The 17,601-nt window shown below is 44.6% G+C and overlaps 1 protein-coding gene across 1 annotated transcript in view; it reads right to left on the minus strand.

Moving 5' to 3' along the window:
* Positions 1-9,297: 9,297 nt before the first annotated feature.
* Positions 9,298-17,601, minus strand: part of LOC141105841 (transient receptor potential cation channel subfamily V member 6-like) — a 76,131-nt gene continuing 67,827 nt past the window's right edge. Inside the window, exons 14-16 of the mRNA XM_073595972.1 lie at positions 16,632-16,900; positions 15,723-15,829; positions 9,298-10,508 (exon numbers count right to left, since the gene is read on the minus strand). Coding sequence (XP_073452073.1) covers positions 10,259-10,508; positions 15,723-15,829; positions 16,632-16,900 — 626 coding nt within the window. The 3' untranslated portion in view covers positions 9,298-10,258. The remainder of the gene's footprint in view (positions 10,509-15,722; positions 15,830-16,631; positions 16,901-17,601) is intronic.

Below are 17,601 nucleotides of genomic sequence, written 5' to 3' on the forward strand. Positions count from 1 at the left end.
CGCTCTGTGTCCCCCGTGGAGCGGACTGAAGCTGCCTCCTCCTCTGTTTACATCCAGTGAGGAGGAGGAGCTCCGAGTGACACACACCTCTGTGTGTTTTTTCTTCCGCGGCCACGCTGTACTGAGGTACTGTACTGACAACTCTAAGTAGATTAGTAGATAGACATGTGCAGGGGGGGGAGGGCGCTATGGGAGGGGAGAGGGGTGCTTATACTGATGGGGACTCTGCACTAGGGGGATTCTATACTGATGGGGACTCTGCACTAGGGGGATTCTATACTGATGGGGACTCTGCACTAGGGGGATTCTATACTGATGGGGACTCTGCACTAGGGGGGATTCTATACTGATGGGGACTCTGCACTAGGGGGATTCTATACTGATGGGCTCTGCACTAGGGGGGATTCTATACTGATGGGGACTCTGCACTAGGGGGATTCTATACTGATGGGGACTCTGCACTAGGGGGGATTCTATACTGATGGGGACTCTGCACTAGGGGGAATTCTATACTGATGGGGTCTGCACTAGGGGGAATTCTATACTGATGGGGTCTGCACTAGGGGGGATTCTATACTGATGGGGACTCTGCACTAGGGGGAATTCTATACTGATGGGGTCTGCACTAGGGGGAATTCTATACTGATGGGGTCTGCATTAGGGGGGATTCTATACTGATGAGGACTGTGCACTAGGGGGATTCTATACTGATGGGGACTCTGCACTAGGGGGATTCAATACTGATGGGGACTCTGCACTAGGGGGATTCTATACTGATGGGGACTCTGCACTAGGGGGATTCAATACTGATGGGGACTCTGCACTAGGGGGATTCTATACTGATGGGGTCTGCACTAGGGGGATTCTATACTGATGGGGACTCTGCACTAGGGGGGATTCTATACTGATGGGGTCTGCACTAGGGGGATTATATACTGATGGGGTCTGCACTAGGGGGATTATATACTGATGGGGACTCTGCACTAGGGGGATTCTATACTGATGGGGACTCTGCACTAGGGGGATTCTATACTGATGGGGACTCTGCACTAGGGGGATTCTATACTGATGGGCTCTGCACTAGGGGGGATTCTATACTGAAGGGCTCTGCACTAGGGGGGATTCTATACTGATGGGGACTCTGCACTAGGGGGATTCTATACTGGTGGGAACTCTGCACTAGGGGGATTCTATACTGATGGGGACTCTGCACTAGGGGGGATTCTATACTGATGGGGACTCTGCACTAGGGGGGATTCTATACTGATGGGGTCTGCACTAGGGGGGATTCTATACTGATGGGGACTCTGCACTAGGGGGATTCTATACTGATGGGGTCTGCACTAGGGGGGATTCTATACTGATGGGGTCTGCACTAGGGGGATTCTATACTGATGGGGACTCTGCACTAGGGGGATTCTATACTGATGGGGACTCTGCACTAGGGGGGATCGCGGTCGGCGATTTTGAAAGACAGGATGGCAGGGGTCCGGGATCACAGGATGCGAGGCTGCACTGGGGAAGGCTGCACTGATAAGGTTGCCTTGGGAAGGCTGCACTGACGAAGGCTGCACTGGGGAAGGCTGCACTGACAAGGCTGCACTGGGGAAGGCTACACTGGGGAAGGCTGCACTGGGGAAGGCTGCACTGACAAGGCTGCACTGACAAGGCTGCACTGGGGAAGGCTGCACTGACAAGGCTGCACTGACATGGCTGCACTGACATGGCTGCACTGGGGAAGGCTGCACTGACAAGGCTGCACTGACAAGGCTGCACTGACATGGCTGCACTGACATGGCTGCACTGACAAGGCTGCACTGACATGGCTGCACTGGGGCAAGGCTGCACTGAGAAGGCTGCAATGATGGGCATTTAAATGTAAGTTTTTTTTCCTTCAACTTCCCTCCTAAAAGTTTTTTTTCCCTTAAAATTCCCTCCTAAATTGGGGTGCGTGTTATACGCCGGTGCGTGTTATACGCCGATAAATACGGTAGTTGTGCCTGTGTCCAAAAATATATAGACCTAACTGTATGTACTGTGGGCGGTCGTAAAGTGGTAATGACGAAGGTATGAAAGGGCCCTGATATGTGCAGAATCAGAGCGATATCAAGCTCAATGCGCACGGGAGTGACTGTATTTCGGGCCGGCCAATTAAGATGGCCGGGGACCGATACCCGGAAGCCACCAGGCTGCAGATACCATCGGCTGGCAGGGACCTTCAAAGGATCACACCACTGAGAGAACAGGTGAGTAGAGTTCCGCTTTAGGTTGCTTTCACACTGGTGCATGTTTGAGGCACTTTTGATATGCTAAAATTGCAGAAAAAACGCAATCCCATTAAATCCTTTGGGACTCTTCACACCACTGCGCTGCAGGTGCTGTGCATTTTGAAAAGTCCTGCATACTGCATTTTGGTTTTCAAAACCCCATTGAAATTAATAGAAAATGTGTCAAAAATGCACCTGCATTGCGTTTTTGGTGCATTTTTTGAGTCACATGTCCAAGTTTCCCAGGTGCATGCTGGTTAATAGGCACCCAGAAGACGCACCGGAAACATTGCAAAAATGCATATGCGTTTTTGCATTGGAGCATTGTGAAAGCAGCCTAAATGTTTGGGAATAAAGGAATGTCCACACACAAAATGGATTGTCTGCACTTTTCTGTAACTTTGCAGGATTTCAATACCAAGTGACATAACACTGACATATTATCAGGATTCTTCAGCGCGGAACGCCATACACACAATTTGTAAGCGGTCATTCCTTATTACCTCCTCTCCTTGGGAGCAGCGCAGAGTTGGGCGCACTTCCCCCTTTATACTAAGTCCCCAGCATTCAGCTTCCATCATTGAGTATAGTCCAGGTGCCCTCAATACTATACCCGCCTCTCACTCCCAATATCTCCTCCATAGCTCTCCCCAGCCGGGCACACTCACACATAAGTACAAAGTACTGTATATACTCGAGTATAGGCCGACCCGAATATAAGCCGAGGCACCTAATTTTACCACAAAAAACTGGGAAAACGTATTGACTCCAGTATAAGCCTAGGGTGAGAAATGGGCAGCTACTGTAAGTGGAAAAGAGGGTCAACAATGCCCATTTGCATGCCTCACTGTGCCCATTTGCAGCCATAGGTCCCCCCAACTTCAAACTCGGTAGTTAAGGGTACCTAGATGCCCCCTAGCTGCAGCCAAAATTTGGGAATGACATCGAAATGACATCGAAAATGACATCGAAATTACATTGCTGCAGATGGACACAGTTGACCGAATTTGGGGCCCCGTATCTCAGGTCAACTCGGTGCTAGAAACCCCAAATTTGGTGTACAAACCAAGTGGAACTAGCACTACAACATGGGGTTCCTAGCACCAAGTGGCCCCGAGATACGGGGCCCCAAAATGGGTTTGGAAAATGTCAAGCACTTTTCTGCAGGAGAGAATGACATTTTCCGAACCGACTTTGGGGCCCCGTATCTCGGGGCCACTTGGTGCTAGGAACCCCAGCTATGTGGATATGTTGTAGTGCTAGTTCCACTGGGTTTGCACACCAAATTTGGGGTTCCTAGCACCAAGTGGCCCCGAGATACGGGGCCCCAAAGTCGGTTCAGAAAATATCATTCTCTGCTGCTTTAAAGTGCTTGACTCGAGTATAAGCCGAGGGGGGCACTTTCAGCACAAAAAAAAGTGCTGAAAATCTTGGCTTATACTCGAGTATATACAGTATAACAGCACTGTATGTAAGAAAAAAAAACCAATATGTTTTACTTCCTGCTATACAACATAGTCAATAAAAAAAAATCTAATTTCTTCATAAATTTATACTTAATAAATTTAGGCCATGTGTATATTGGTTGGTTTGTGTGAAAGTTAGACTCTACAAATAATGGTATATATACTGGATTTTTTTTTTATTTATTTATCTTTACTAGTAATGATGATCATTGACATATAGTGGGACTCCAATATACACTGTTTCTTTGCAGAGTTGCACCAGATTCTGCACTCCTTAGTTTTAGTAAATAACCCCCCCCCCCTTTTATGTTACACTTTATGCAGCCACCTCTACCATGAAATGGCCAGTTGGTTGTACTTGCTCCCCTGGCCAAATGTTCCCAGTCCACCACTGATACAAAAGGGTTATTTTATTAAAGTTAATTTTTTTTTTTTTTTAATTCTATATTTTATTTTTTCAAACACAGAAAAAGAAAAAAAAATACATTTTCATATATATATATATATATATATATATATATATATATATATATATATATATATATATATATATACACATATAAAATAAATATCATTATTGCTGCTTCCAATTTGCAGAGTATAACTTAGCACATTGTGATTCAGTTTTTAGTAGACACATATGACTTATTATCAAACAAGACAGAAAAAGAAAAAGAAAGAGAAAAAAAAACAAAAAAAAACCCCAAATACAAAAATTTCCCTATGGCATTATTTAGGTTCTCTCGCTCTCTCGCCCCCCTCCTCATAATGACCCATCCTGCTCTCCGAGCCCATATCCGTACTCCCTGGTGCAGACCAGAAGAGACCATGAATTCCATTATTTATTAAATTTCTCCACCTTACCCTGTGTAATCGCAATGCCTTTTTCTATGGCGTATATATCTGCTACTTTTTTTAACCATAGTGAGATCGAGGGGGGTGATTCTTGCTTCCAAACGGCCAGGATACAGGCCTTTGCTGCATTCAAAAGATGGGCCACCAGAGAATTCCGATATGTACACTTTGAGAGGTCCGAAAGATGAAGAAGATATCTTGCTGGGTCGGACCCCGGGTCATACTCTGTTAATTGTCTTACAGTATCTCGTACTTTAGACCAGAAATCTACAAACTTTCGACATGACCAAAAGATGTGGAGCATATTACCCTCTGATTCTCCACATCGCCAGCATTTATCTGTCTGCTCTGGATACATTTTTTGTAGTAATGATGGAACTTTATACCACTTTGTAAGAATTTTGTAGCATAACTCTTAGTATTTGCTGGCAGTTGAGGAGTAATGAGCAAAGTGTAAAATATAGCTCCTTTGCTCTTTGGAGAGTGTAATGTCCAGATCTCTTTCCCATTTTGAAAGAAATCTTGGGACAAAGTCTTCAGGGAGATCTATTAATATTTTATATACCTCCGATACTCCATGTGCAGAAGGCTCTTCCAAAAGGCATACATTTTCTAATGGTGTATTTAAGCGGTCTGATCTTTCTCCCCTATTAAGGGAGGTTAGGAAATGTGTAAGCTGTTGCATCCGCCATGGATCCAGTGGCGGATAGAACAGCGATTGCATTTCCGACCTTGTCTTCAACCTTGATGCTTCAAGAAAATCCCCTAATCGAAATCTGCCATGGCGCATAATTTGCTTAAAACGGCTGTCTGTGTAGCCAGAGGGAAATAGTGGATTTCCCAACACAGGATGGAGCCGAGTGATTTCCCCGTCAAATCTTGAGAAAAAGTGGCTCTGTTGGATTACTTTTAAAGTTGCCCCTATCAAGGGGTGATGTCTTAAAGTTTTAAGTTGTAGCCAGGGCAGACATCGAAGAGGAATCTCCGTACATGACTGTTGAATTGCTATCCAGGTTTTGTGTCCCTCGTCTCTGCACCAAGAAAGTACCCTAGCAAGGTGTACTGATTTGTAGTATCTTATCGGGTCAGGAAAAGCCATACCTCCTCTAGCCTTTGGCATAGCCAGTAAATTGAAAGATAGACGCGGATGCTTTTTTAACCAAATAAATTTAATAAAAATATCTACGTATTGATTTCAGAAAGGACTCTGGGATAGCTATTGGCAGAGTCTGAAGGAGGTATAGTAACCTTGGAAGAATATTCATTTTAAGAATGGCATTCCTACCCATCCATGTATAGGGGCCTTTATTCTATCTTTCCGAATCAGATGAAAATTCCCCTATTAACGGTGGAAAATTTGCTTGGAAGACTTTGTCTATTGAGGAAGTCAATTTGACTCCTAGATATGTCAGAGATGAAGCTACCCAGGGGAAGGAAAACGACGATTGAAGAGCCTGTGCTCGTGCTGTTGGCAACGTAATGTTTAATATCTCTGATTTTTGAGTATTAATTTTAAAATTAGAGATTAAGCTATAGCAATCAAACTCATTTACAAGGTTTGGTAACGTGGTTTCTGGTGAGGTGATGAAAAACAATATGTCGTCTGCATACGCCGCAGTTTTGTGCTCAGTTTGGTCGATTGAGCAACCCTGTATATCGATATTTTGTCAAACATGTCGCAGAAATGGTTCAAGGGTTAATATGAATATTATTGGGGACAAAGGGCATCCCTGTCTAGTACCATTGCTCATGTTAAAGTATGAGGAGGTTACCTCATTAATTCTTACCGCCGCAGATGGAACAGAGTATATAGCCTCTATCCATTTACCAAATGCTTTCCCAACTCCAATATGGGTCAACATCTCCTTCAGAAATGTCCAATAGACCCTGTCAAAGGCTTTCTCAGCATCAGACGATAGCAGACAAAGTAGTATTGGTCGAGAATGAGCCAGATGAATAATATCTAAAGCCCTATTGGTATTATCTTTAGCCTCTTTGGTAGGCATAAAGCCTACCTGATCAGGGTGGATGACAGTCTGAAGGAGAGGTTGTAATCTTGTAGCTAATATCCTTGTGAAAATTTTCAAATTGACATTTAATAATGAGATCGGTCTATAGTTCTTACATTGGGTGAGGTCCTTGCCCTCCTTAGGAATTACTGCAATATGTGCCCTAAGAGTGTCAGTCGGTAAGGGTCGATCTTCTAGGAGGGAATTAAATGCTTTTGTAAATCTTGGACCTAAAATGGGAGCAAATACCTTGTAATATCGGCACATTTAGTGCCTCCGAGTCGTCGTCGGAGATTGATGGTAAACCTGAGGAGGCAAGGCACTCTCGAATTAATTGTTGCTTTTGTGCCGTTTGGTCTGACGGGGTATTCGTCTGTAAGTTACATAATGCCTGGTAATATTTTCGAAAAACCTCTGCGATTTTATTAGATTCGAAGAAACGGTTCCCTCCGTCAGAGTCTATGTGGGACATAGTTTCTACGTGAGTTTTCCCTAAGTGAATGTGCCAGGAGTTTGCCTGATTTGTTCCCTTGTTCGTAGTGTACATTTCTAGCTCTCGCTGTCTGTATGCTGGCCTCCTGTTTCATCAAAGAAGAGAGTTTTTCCCGCTGTATTCTGAGATCTACTGCTACGGTTTGTGAAAGTGATTTTTTTTTATGTTTAGTCTTTAACTCTGCTACCAATTTTAATTGATCCTGAAACATTCTTTGTTTTTTTTTACTTATTTCTTACTTATTTTACTTATTTCCGTCGCCTTTTTAACCACTAGACATCCGCGCTATGGCAGAATGATGACGGCCTCCCCTGTGCACGCTCCCTGCGCGTGCCCTGCAGGGCGCGCGCCGGGCGCGGTGTGATCACCGAGTCACTGAGACTCGGCTGATCAGCAATCCGAGTAAGGGGTCAGTCCCGGCCCCTTACCATGTGATCAGCTGTCAGCCAATGACAGCTGATCACATGATGTAAACAAAACATCGGTAATCGTTTTTTTTTTTTTTACTCACGCTGACAGCGCGAGTAGAAAAAAAAGCCGATCACCGGCTCAGATGTAAGGGACATCGGTCCCGAAGTGGAAGAGGCACATCTGCCTCATCAGTGCCCAATAAAAGTGCCACCTAACACTGCCCACAGTGCCACCTAACAGTGCCCACAGTGCCACCTAACAGTGCCCACAAGTGCCACCTATCAATGCCCACAAGTACCACCTATCAATGCCCACCTGTAGTGCCAATCAGTGCCACCTGCCAGTGCTGCCCATCACTGCCACCCATCAGTGCCCATCACTGCCGCCTATCAGTGCCCATCACTGCCGCCTATCAGTGCCCATCACTGCCGCCTCATCAGCGTACATCAATGAAGTAGAAAAATTACCCGTTTTAAATTTTTTATAACAAAATATTAAAAAAAATACATTTTTTTTTTTTTAAATTCAGTTTTTTACATTTTTTTAACAAAAAGTAAAAACCGCAGAGGTGATCAAATACCACCAAAAGAAAGCTCTATTTGTGCTGAAAAATGATAAAAATTTAATTTGGGTACAGTGTTGTATGACCGCGCAATTGTCATTCAAAGTGCGTCAGCGCTGAAAGCTGAAAATTGGTCTGGATAGGAGGGGGGTTTAAGTGCCCTGTAACCAAGTGGTTAATCAATATACCTCGCATAATGCATTTATGTGTTTCCCATAGAATGAGTGGGGAGATTTCTTCTGAGTCATTTTCATTAAAGATTCTAATCAGTTCGCTAGAAAGATCGTTCCGAAGTTGGCCTTCTTGTAGTAGCGATTCATTAAGTTTACATGTCCATGGTCTGTTAGCCGGCTTAAACAGCTGAAGATCTATAGACACCGGAGCATGAGCTGATACCATTAATGTCCCGATGGTCGAGTTGTCCACCGCTGGTAGTAAAGATTGAGATATTAACACATAATCGATTCTAGAGTAACTATTGTGTGGCGCCGAATAGAAAGTGTAGTCACGTTCGGCTGGATGCTGGACTCTCCAAACATCTACAAGTCGCATAGATTGTATAGCTTTTTTTATTCATCTAAGATATTGATAAGATAGATGTGTAGCGGATTTAGAAACGTCCAGTAAAGGATCAAGGGCCACATTCAAATCTCCACCCAGTATCAGTCCACCCTCCATAAAAACCTGTAGATTATTAAGAATTGCATTAAGACAACTCAACTGTGCCTGGTTCGGTAAATAGATGGACGCCAAAGTAACTCGACGGCCAGCTAAGTCGCCTTTAAGAAAAAGGTAGCGTCCTTCCGGATCACTCATCTGGTCGGCGTAGAACCATGGAACCGTCCCAGAAAGCAAGATACTCGCCCCCCTTGTCTTAGAGTCTGGGGCTGTACTGTGGAAAACATATGGATATCTTTCATCTTTAAATTTTAGTGTCTTCCCGGATTGGAAATGTGTGCTAGTTCCACTGGGTTTGCACACCAAATTTGGGGTTCCTAGCACCAAGTGGCCCCGAGATACGGGGCCCCAAAGTCGGTTCGGAAAATATCATTCTCTGCTGCTTTAAAGTGCTTGACTCAAGTATAAGCCGAGTGGGGCACTTTCAGCACAAAAAAAAGTGCTGAAAATCTTGGCTTATACTCGAGTATATACAGTATAACAGCGCTGTATGTAAGAAAAAAAAAACAATATGTTTTACTTCCAGCTATACAACATAGTCAATAAAAAAAAATCGAATTTCTTCATAAATTTATTTAAAATACTTCATAAATTTAGGCCATGTGTATATTGGTTGGTGTGTGTTAAAGTTAGACTCTACAAATAATGGTATATATACTGGAATTTTTTTTTTATTTATTTATCTATACTAGTAATGATGATCATTGACATATAGTGGGACTCCAATATACACTGTTTCTTTGCAGAGTTGCACCAGATGCTGCACTCTTTAGTTTTAGTAAATAACCCCCCCCCCCTTTTATGTTGCACTTTATGCAGCCACCTCTACCATGAAATGGCCAGTTGGTTGTACTTGCCCCCCTGGCCAAATGTTCCCAGTCCTCCACTGATACAAAAGGGTTATTTTATTAAAGTTAAATTAACTGTGCACTTTTGAATGTACAGTTGCTCCAGAGCTTAGGAAATGAGGGAGAGTTCTGCTGGTTTCCATCATCCAATCATGTGCAAGCAAAAATGCTGTGTTTATTTTATTTTCCTTGCACGTGATTGGCTGCTCTTTGAAAAGTGAAGCTTTACCTCATTTACTAAGATCTGGGGCAACTGCACTTTCAGAAGTGCACAGTCTATTTTCCCTTAGTAAATCAATCCCAAAGTGACCTTCTTTTCTATTTGAAAAGTTGGCAGGTTCGCATGACGTAAGTTCAAAAGCCAACCTAAAAAATAAAATAGTTTTCCCAGGGATAACCTTCTCCTTCCTAAATGTTTGGAACCTTCTGTGTTCCTGCATGGTAGTGTCCCAGAAAGGGTGTTTAGTATTCCCGGAAAGGCACTTGAGGGCCAAATGCTTGGAAATAAGAAAATCCATTTCAGCAGCGTGTGCTCAAACCGGCACCCTGCACAGGAAAAAGGCCACGTGCATTCTAGTGCATTTTTTCCATTGAAAGGTGCTGTCTGATATGCAATGTATGCAAGGCATGCATCGTCAACTGCATCTGGTTACATTGAACTTAGATACACTAAATGTAGTAGACTTCTGGCTCTGAGTCTCTGGGGAGGGTAGAAGTGCCTTGTAAATGATCGATGGTGGCTTTGCGGAGGATCTGCCAGCCCCGACTGGATCTCCTCATTGGTTGGGCACTTTGATCCTCGCCACTATTCTTGTTGCCACTTGTGTTAGAATTATTCTTGATAGCTTCAGCTTCTGATGATACACCTCCCTGTATAGGCAGGGCCTCCAAATCCTGTTCTTCCTGGGAGTTCTGCACACTAAAAGAAAAAGCAAATATCAGGGTGGCTAGATACAGTAGAAATACATATGAATCAAATGTTTTACCTCTCAAAAGGAATTGTAAAATAAAACTCCTACTCTTGAGATCTACTAACATGGAGGTTCTATGGGGTTGATCAGAACTGGTGCAAGGATTTTTGACACCCTAGGCGAAACCTCATTTTGCCACCCCCTTTGCCCTGCCCATGTATATGGTGGAGGTGGCAGGGGGTCAGGAGTGTGTAATACACAGAATGCAGGGGTCTGCGTTTTGTTTACTATATAAAGAGTGCAGGGTTGCGGGGTGCGCTACGTACTGAGTGCAGGGTTGCGGGGTGCGCTACGTACTGAGTGCAGGGTTACGGGGTGCGCTACGGTACTGAGTGCAGGGTTGTGGGGTGCGCTACGTACTGTGTTCAGGGCTGTGGGGTGCGCTACGTACTGAGTGCAGGGTTGCAGGGTGCACTATGTATTGAGTGCAGGGTTGCGGGGTGCACTACGTACTGAGTGCAGGGTTGCAGGGTGCGCTACATGCTGAGTGCAGGATGGGTTACGTACTGAGTGCAGGGTTGCGGGATGTGCTACGTACTGAGTGCAGGGTTGCGGGGTGCACTACATGCTGAGTGCAGGGTTGCAGGGTGCGCTATGTGCTGAGTGCAAGGTGTGTTACGTACTGAGTGCAGGGTTGCAAGGTGCGCTACATACTGAGTGCAGGGTTGTGGGGTGCGCTACGTGCTGAGTGCAGGGTTGTGGGGTGCACTACATGCTGAGTGCAGGGTTGTGGGGTGCGCTACATACTGAGTGCAGGGTTGTGGGGTGCGCTACGTGCTGAGTGCAGGGTTGCAGGGGGCGCTACGTGCTGAGTGCAGGGTTGCAGGGGGCGCTATGTACTGATTGCAGGGTGGGAGGAAAGGAGAGGGGGGAGGAAAAGGAGGAGGTGGAGGGGAGGGGGGAAAAGAAGAGGAGGAGGAGGGGAGAGGGGGGAAAGAAGAAGAGGGGGAGGGGAGAGAGGTGGAGCCCAGTCTGCAGTCCCTGTCTGTGGGAAGGTGTGTGTGGGACACAATCCCTTCCATGCCGGCAGTGGGCAGGCCCTGTTCTCATAGCTGGGTGAGGACAGGAGGTCACGGAGCTGCTTCTGCAGAGGATCGATTTAGGCCCCTTTTCACACTGCCACGACTAGAAAGTCACCCGATTTTGCCGCAATTTCAGGGAATGCCTGTGTAAACTTGAGGTCTACAGACCTCAACTCGCATCAAAGTCAGACCAAAGTAGTACAGGGGATACTTTAAAGTCGGTGCGACTTGAAGTCACACAGATATGAATGGTGTTCATTGGAAATCATGGGGTACAACTTCTCATGACACTTTGCAGTCCCAAGTTGCACAAGTGTGAAAGGGGCCTTACTGTCAGATGCAGCTGTCCCTGGTTGCCTGCGCTCTTGCTTGTCCTCATTCTTGGCCCCAGGGTATGCCTGTCCATCGGTCATGGGGAGGTCTTCAGAGCTCTTCTTCCTCCAGGGCAACCGGTCCTGGCCACCCTCGCTCGTCTTTGTCCCTGCTGGCTCCTGGAGCTGGGTGCTGTCCTGCTCTCCGCACCTGCTGCCATCTCACTCTCAATGCTCACCCAGGGCAGCACCCGATTGGTCAGTCTGCCCCTGGGCCACAGAGTGCTGGTGGGGGGAGGCGGAGTCACCAGTGCTAAGCACTGACAGGGAGCTGCAAAGAGGCAGGGAGAAATGTGCAGCACCGCCGCCAGCTGAAAAAAAAGCCCCGCTGGTGTCCCCCGCACCAATGGAGCCAAGTGCTGGAACAGCAGGGTGTTGGGAGGTATGCCTTTACCCCCTAGGGGCACCCCCGACTGATATGCACTCTAGGCCGGCGCCTACCTTGCCTATGGGTAGCGCCGGCCCTGGAGTTTAATTACTAAAGGCAAGTAGAAAGTGCACCGTGCAAGTGCAGTTGCTCTAGAGCTTAGTAAATGAGGGGAAGTTCTGCTGACTTCCATCATCCAACCATGTGCAAGCAAAAATTAAGTTTTTTTATTTTCCTTGCATGAGATTGGGAAGTCTTTTGTAGAGTGAAGTCTCATCTCATTTTTTAAGCTCTGGAGCAAATGTCCTTGCAGAGTGCACCTGCACTTACAAAGTGCACAGTTTATTTGCCTTTAGTAAATAAACCCCATTGTGGTAGCAAGGAGAGGGCGGGGGCATCTTTCTGTAGACTAGGTGATAATGCACCAATACTTTCTTGTCTTTGGACTTCTAGGCAGCATCACCACAGCCTTGACACCAACCCTGAGCTTACCTCCTGTAAGCCCAGCCAGGTATTTTCTTCTGCTGTCAATAAGCCTACAGCAGGCTTTCTCAACCGTTTTTACCCTAGAGGGACCCTTAACATTTTTAGTTCCTAGGAAACCCTTACAAAAAGCAAGAGGAATGTCCCTTACAGTAGTGATCAGAATGCCACCCTTACAGACAGCTTAAAAAGATCATTGGGTCATGCTGCTGGTTATGCCAAGTAGCCCTGTTCCTATATGCAGGTACTATCGGATGGGAGGCAGGCCTGTACTGGCCATCGGGACTACAGGGAGTTTCCCGGTGGGCCGATGGCTCAGTGGGCTGGTTTCAGTGACAGCCTGTCAAAGTAATGGCTTTCTTGGTTGGCCCTCAACTTCACACAGTGATGTGAGAAAGATGAGAAAAATACAGAGGAGAATAAGTGAAATAGTAAAAGAGGTTAGTGAGGACTCCTTATGTTATGCTACTTATGTTTTTTTGCACAATTGCGTAAAGTTTATATACTGTTTTTGTGCTTGTTTTCACAAATAAAGTGGGCCGGTCTGGATGAAGTCCAGGGCCAAATTTTTATCCCAGTCCAGCCCTGATGGGAGGTCAATCAGCCACAGCCCAACCCAACCCTTAGCAACCTCTGAAGGAACCCTAGGGCTCCACAGAACCCTGGTTGAGAATGGTTGGCCTACAGAGCACACAATTTAGCTGCAAGACTTATTGTAGCTTACAGCTAGCTTGTGGCAGTTCAGTGTAAATACCTATTTCAAGATATTGCACCAGATAAATTGAGGAATCAATACTACATGACTATTAAAGGAATAGTGCAGAGAGCTTATAGGAGACCAAAAGATGGAGTCCCATACTGTTAAGTATAGCAATTTCATCTTCAGTTGTTCAAAGGGTTCTCATAGACAAGTCACCTCTATATTTTCTTTCATGAAATGCTAATTTGAAGTGTTGGTAAGTATAGAAAGAAGTACTGCACTAAAGTAGCAAGGTGCCTTCCTTATTCCCTAAAAGTGCTATACATTACACACTCTACTAGGGTAAATTGTACCAATAGTGACCATCAAATGTGAATAAAGTGAATACTTCAAAAATCAGTAAAGTTCATATAATAACACTTTTTATATTTTGTTATGCTACAACATTCACAAATACACAATCATGCTCATTTAACCTCTCTGGCGGTATGACTATGTCAGATTTTTAAATGTCAACGCGGTACAATGTTTTGTATGAAAATTTGGCGTTTTATATTGTAGGCCTGTAAGTCTTAGGAATAACTCACTTAAATCTGTCCAAACAAGAGTCTAGTAGACATCCTGGGTATGATAAAGTTTGAAACACGAAATCATAAATGATAATATAATAAATACTGTAACTATAAATAATATAAAAAATAATAATATAATAATAATACATTTTTTTCAATAATGTAATCAAATCAAAAACATTGAAATTTGCTCAATCGCAGAATCGTCGCTGTCGTCAGTGTCTGATGACAAATTGGGGACCCCAAAGCACCCTCCCAATGTTGAGGGCATGTGGCCTGGTATGGTTCGGGGGGGGGGGGGGGCGCTCTCTTGTCCCCCCCTCTTTTCCTGCGGCCTGCCAGGTTGCGTGCTCGGATAAGGGTCTGGTATGGATTTATATCATGCATATAAGCCTTTAAAATTAGCACTTTTGATTTCTCCCATAGACTTTTAAAGGGTGTTCCGCGTCTTTCGAAAACCCCAAATTGTTTGCTGTTCAGCGAACTGGCGAACAGCCAATGTTCAAGTCGAACATGAGTTCGACTTGAACTCGAAGCTCATTCCTAGTCTACACCAGCTCTCTTTAGTTCTTTTCCTTCCAGCCATTTTCTGGTCATTCCTCTCTTTTTAGTTGTAAATCCTCCTTTCTTTATTCCTTCTTTATTCACGGAGGACTAAAGAAAGGAGGATTCACAGCTGATTTAAAGATATGGAGGAGAGGAGTGACCGTAAAAGTGTCTGGAAGGAGAAGAATTAAAAAGAGCTGGTGTTGACCCACTTATTAACATAAAAGGGTCACAAAGTTTCGGTGAGTACACATTTTGTTGGGTGTGAGCACCATTTGGGAGCAGCTGAAGGAGGTGTATTATAGTCCATGAAATTAATTTAAGAAGCATGGTTTAAAAACACTCAACAATAAGGGACACTGGAAAAATTTTGTTTACCTATGATTACTGACTACCCTTATAAGGGATAGAGTCAGTTTGGTGCCTAGCAGCAGCTTTAGCTAATATATATATTTCTCCAAACAGTAGCGCAGGATTGTATAATTGTTTAAATTTGCAGAGTTGAACTGGAAGAGGCACATGTTACTACACTACAAAATTCTCAAATAACCCTTTAAACACTGCTATACTCAACTATAGCCCATCACCACAGCAAACGTTTCCTTTGCTCCTAGAAGGCAAGCAACAGATTTGCTTTACAATCTAACTCCAGGTTTAGTGAACTTTAAATATTTCACTTGGACCAAGCCAGCCCCAGCTATTCACTAACACATGCAGCAGCTTTTAGCACTGTATGTAGCCACAGAATCACGTTACTGTACAGCAGTGCACCGCGTTGTATTCTTGCACAATGATGTCACTCTTCGCATGTGCGCAAGAGCCCTTGGTGTGCCAGACCTTCAGAGCGCATGCGCCGCTGATGTCAGCGGCTGCATGCAGGGTGAATATCTCCTAAACGGTGCACATTTAAGAGATATTCATTTTACCTACAGGTAAGTTTTTTTATAGGCTTACTTGTAGGTAACAATAACAAAGCAGAGTTTACAACCACTTTATTGTGGTGATTTTAGTGCAAGGTTCACTTTAACATCTGATAGCTGCAGGCATTACAAAAAAAAAATCAAAACAAGATATGCAAAATGAAATAAAAATGTATAATACCTAAAATACCAGCGGTTCCCAAGCCCGTATTCTGATCCACAAACACCAAGGCGAGGTATAAAGTACTGAGGAAGTTTACTTTCCAACATCACTGTGGTTGCAGCAAGCTGTATGGTAGAAATGAATATACTAGTTAGTAAAGGGGCTACAAAACTTAATAAAAGCTTTCATTTTTTGACTTTTTTTCTTTTTTAACTAAACTTTATTGCTATTATAAGGGTGCTGACAAGCCTCTCACATAAAAGCACAGAGCAGGCAACAGGTTCACTTTATGTAGACACCAGTGCTCTATTATACTTCTAATATCACTTCTGCACTGTGTTGAAGCTGATTCAGCACAAACTATACTCAGCTTCTTCCTGGGAAAGAGCAGCTAGGGTTTGATAGCTTTGAACCAGAAAGTGCTCAGAGCTGAGCGCTTCCAGGTTCATACTACCCAGGGGAGATCAGTGAACAGATGTTCACTAATCTCCTGCCTCTCTATCCTGACACCTGCCATAGAGGTCCCGGGCACCCAAAAGGGCCAAGTAAGCCTGAGACACATGGCAAGGGGAAAAGAAATGACACATTCCTAGGCTGTACCTAGGTGCTAGCCAGGAGAAAAAATGTAAACAAACTTACAGCCAGGTGTTTGTTGTTTATATGCCCCCACCACAATTGGTTCAGCAGTGGCAGTAGCAGCAAAAGGTTTAATGCATAGTGGGTTTTTACACATTTTCTTTATTATAGTCAGGACTAAGAAATAACACGTTTTACAAATTCTTTTTAGTTTTTCTATTTTTAGAAATTTCCGCACTCAATGCAAACGCACTTTCCTGAAATATTATGTGCACCTGTTATATGTATAATGCATGAATCAGCTCTTGGTGCTTTCTTGGAAAATACCATAATGCCTTATTTTCAACTGACCTGGGCCCTCCACAGCTCATCTCGCTCCTGCGCCAACCTCCAATGGGTATCCCCCATCATGGCAATTAATAGGTTTAGCATCATGACGTTGGAGATTAAGGTGAAGGGGAAATATATCACACCATACATGACTGGTAGGTCTACAGCGTAGTTGGCCGGTGAGTTGATGACGTTGATGAAGAGCTGGTACGTGCTGTAGAGTGACATAGGATAGCTGTAAAACACCCCCAACTGACTTGGATCCTCCGTCTGGAATGCTATGTACAATGCTATAATGGAAACAAGATTAAGATTGTTAATGGAATAATACAAGATATATTGTGAGTCCCATACAACCCCCAAACTTAGAGCTCTTTTTGGCAAACCATCCTTCCCTCCATAGATGTCCTCCTGCTGCTCCTTTGCCTTAAAAAAGAGCACTTCCAGCACCTTCTAGGGTGAACCCTTCCTTCCCTCATGATGGCACCTGCCCAAAAAACTGCTCCACATTTTCTCTTTCCTCCAAAACACATGCACTGCCCCAGCTATTCTATAGATCCCCCCGCCTCATCCTCAATCCTCAGATGGATCTACTACATATGTCCTCTACTAACAGCCTACTCCACCAGTAATACCTTTCTGGACTGCAAACCCATCTCCCACCTGCATCATCACAGTCATATCATTGCTATCTACCATCCATGAACCTAACCTTCCCACCCCCCTTGCCACCCACTTTAAAGTGCCCTCCCTTATACCAAAGCTGCACCCCATTATTTTGATGCCCCCTTTGCAAACTGTTGTGTCTGTCTTACTCAGCCAAATTCTAGGCAGGTGAAGTCTACTTTCTCCACTGCAGGTGGTGCTCTTCTGCAGAGGTGCTGCAGTTGGAGAGGAAGCCAGGAGGAACATGGTTCCTCTATGGTTTCCTGACTCACTGGGGAAGCTATCCCATTGGATGCTGCCACCCCCACGTGACTGTAGAAGCCAT

Source organism: Aquarana catesbeiana, linkage group LG08 (assembly GCF_042186555.1).
Source record: "Aquarana catesbeiana isolate 2022-GZ linkage group LG08, ASM4218655v1, whole genome shotgun sequence".
Taxonomy (NCBI): domain Eukaryota; kingdom Metazoa; phylum Chordata; class Amphibia; order Anura; family Ranidae; genus Aquarana; species Aquarana catesbeiana.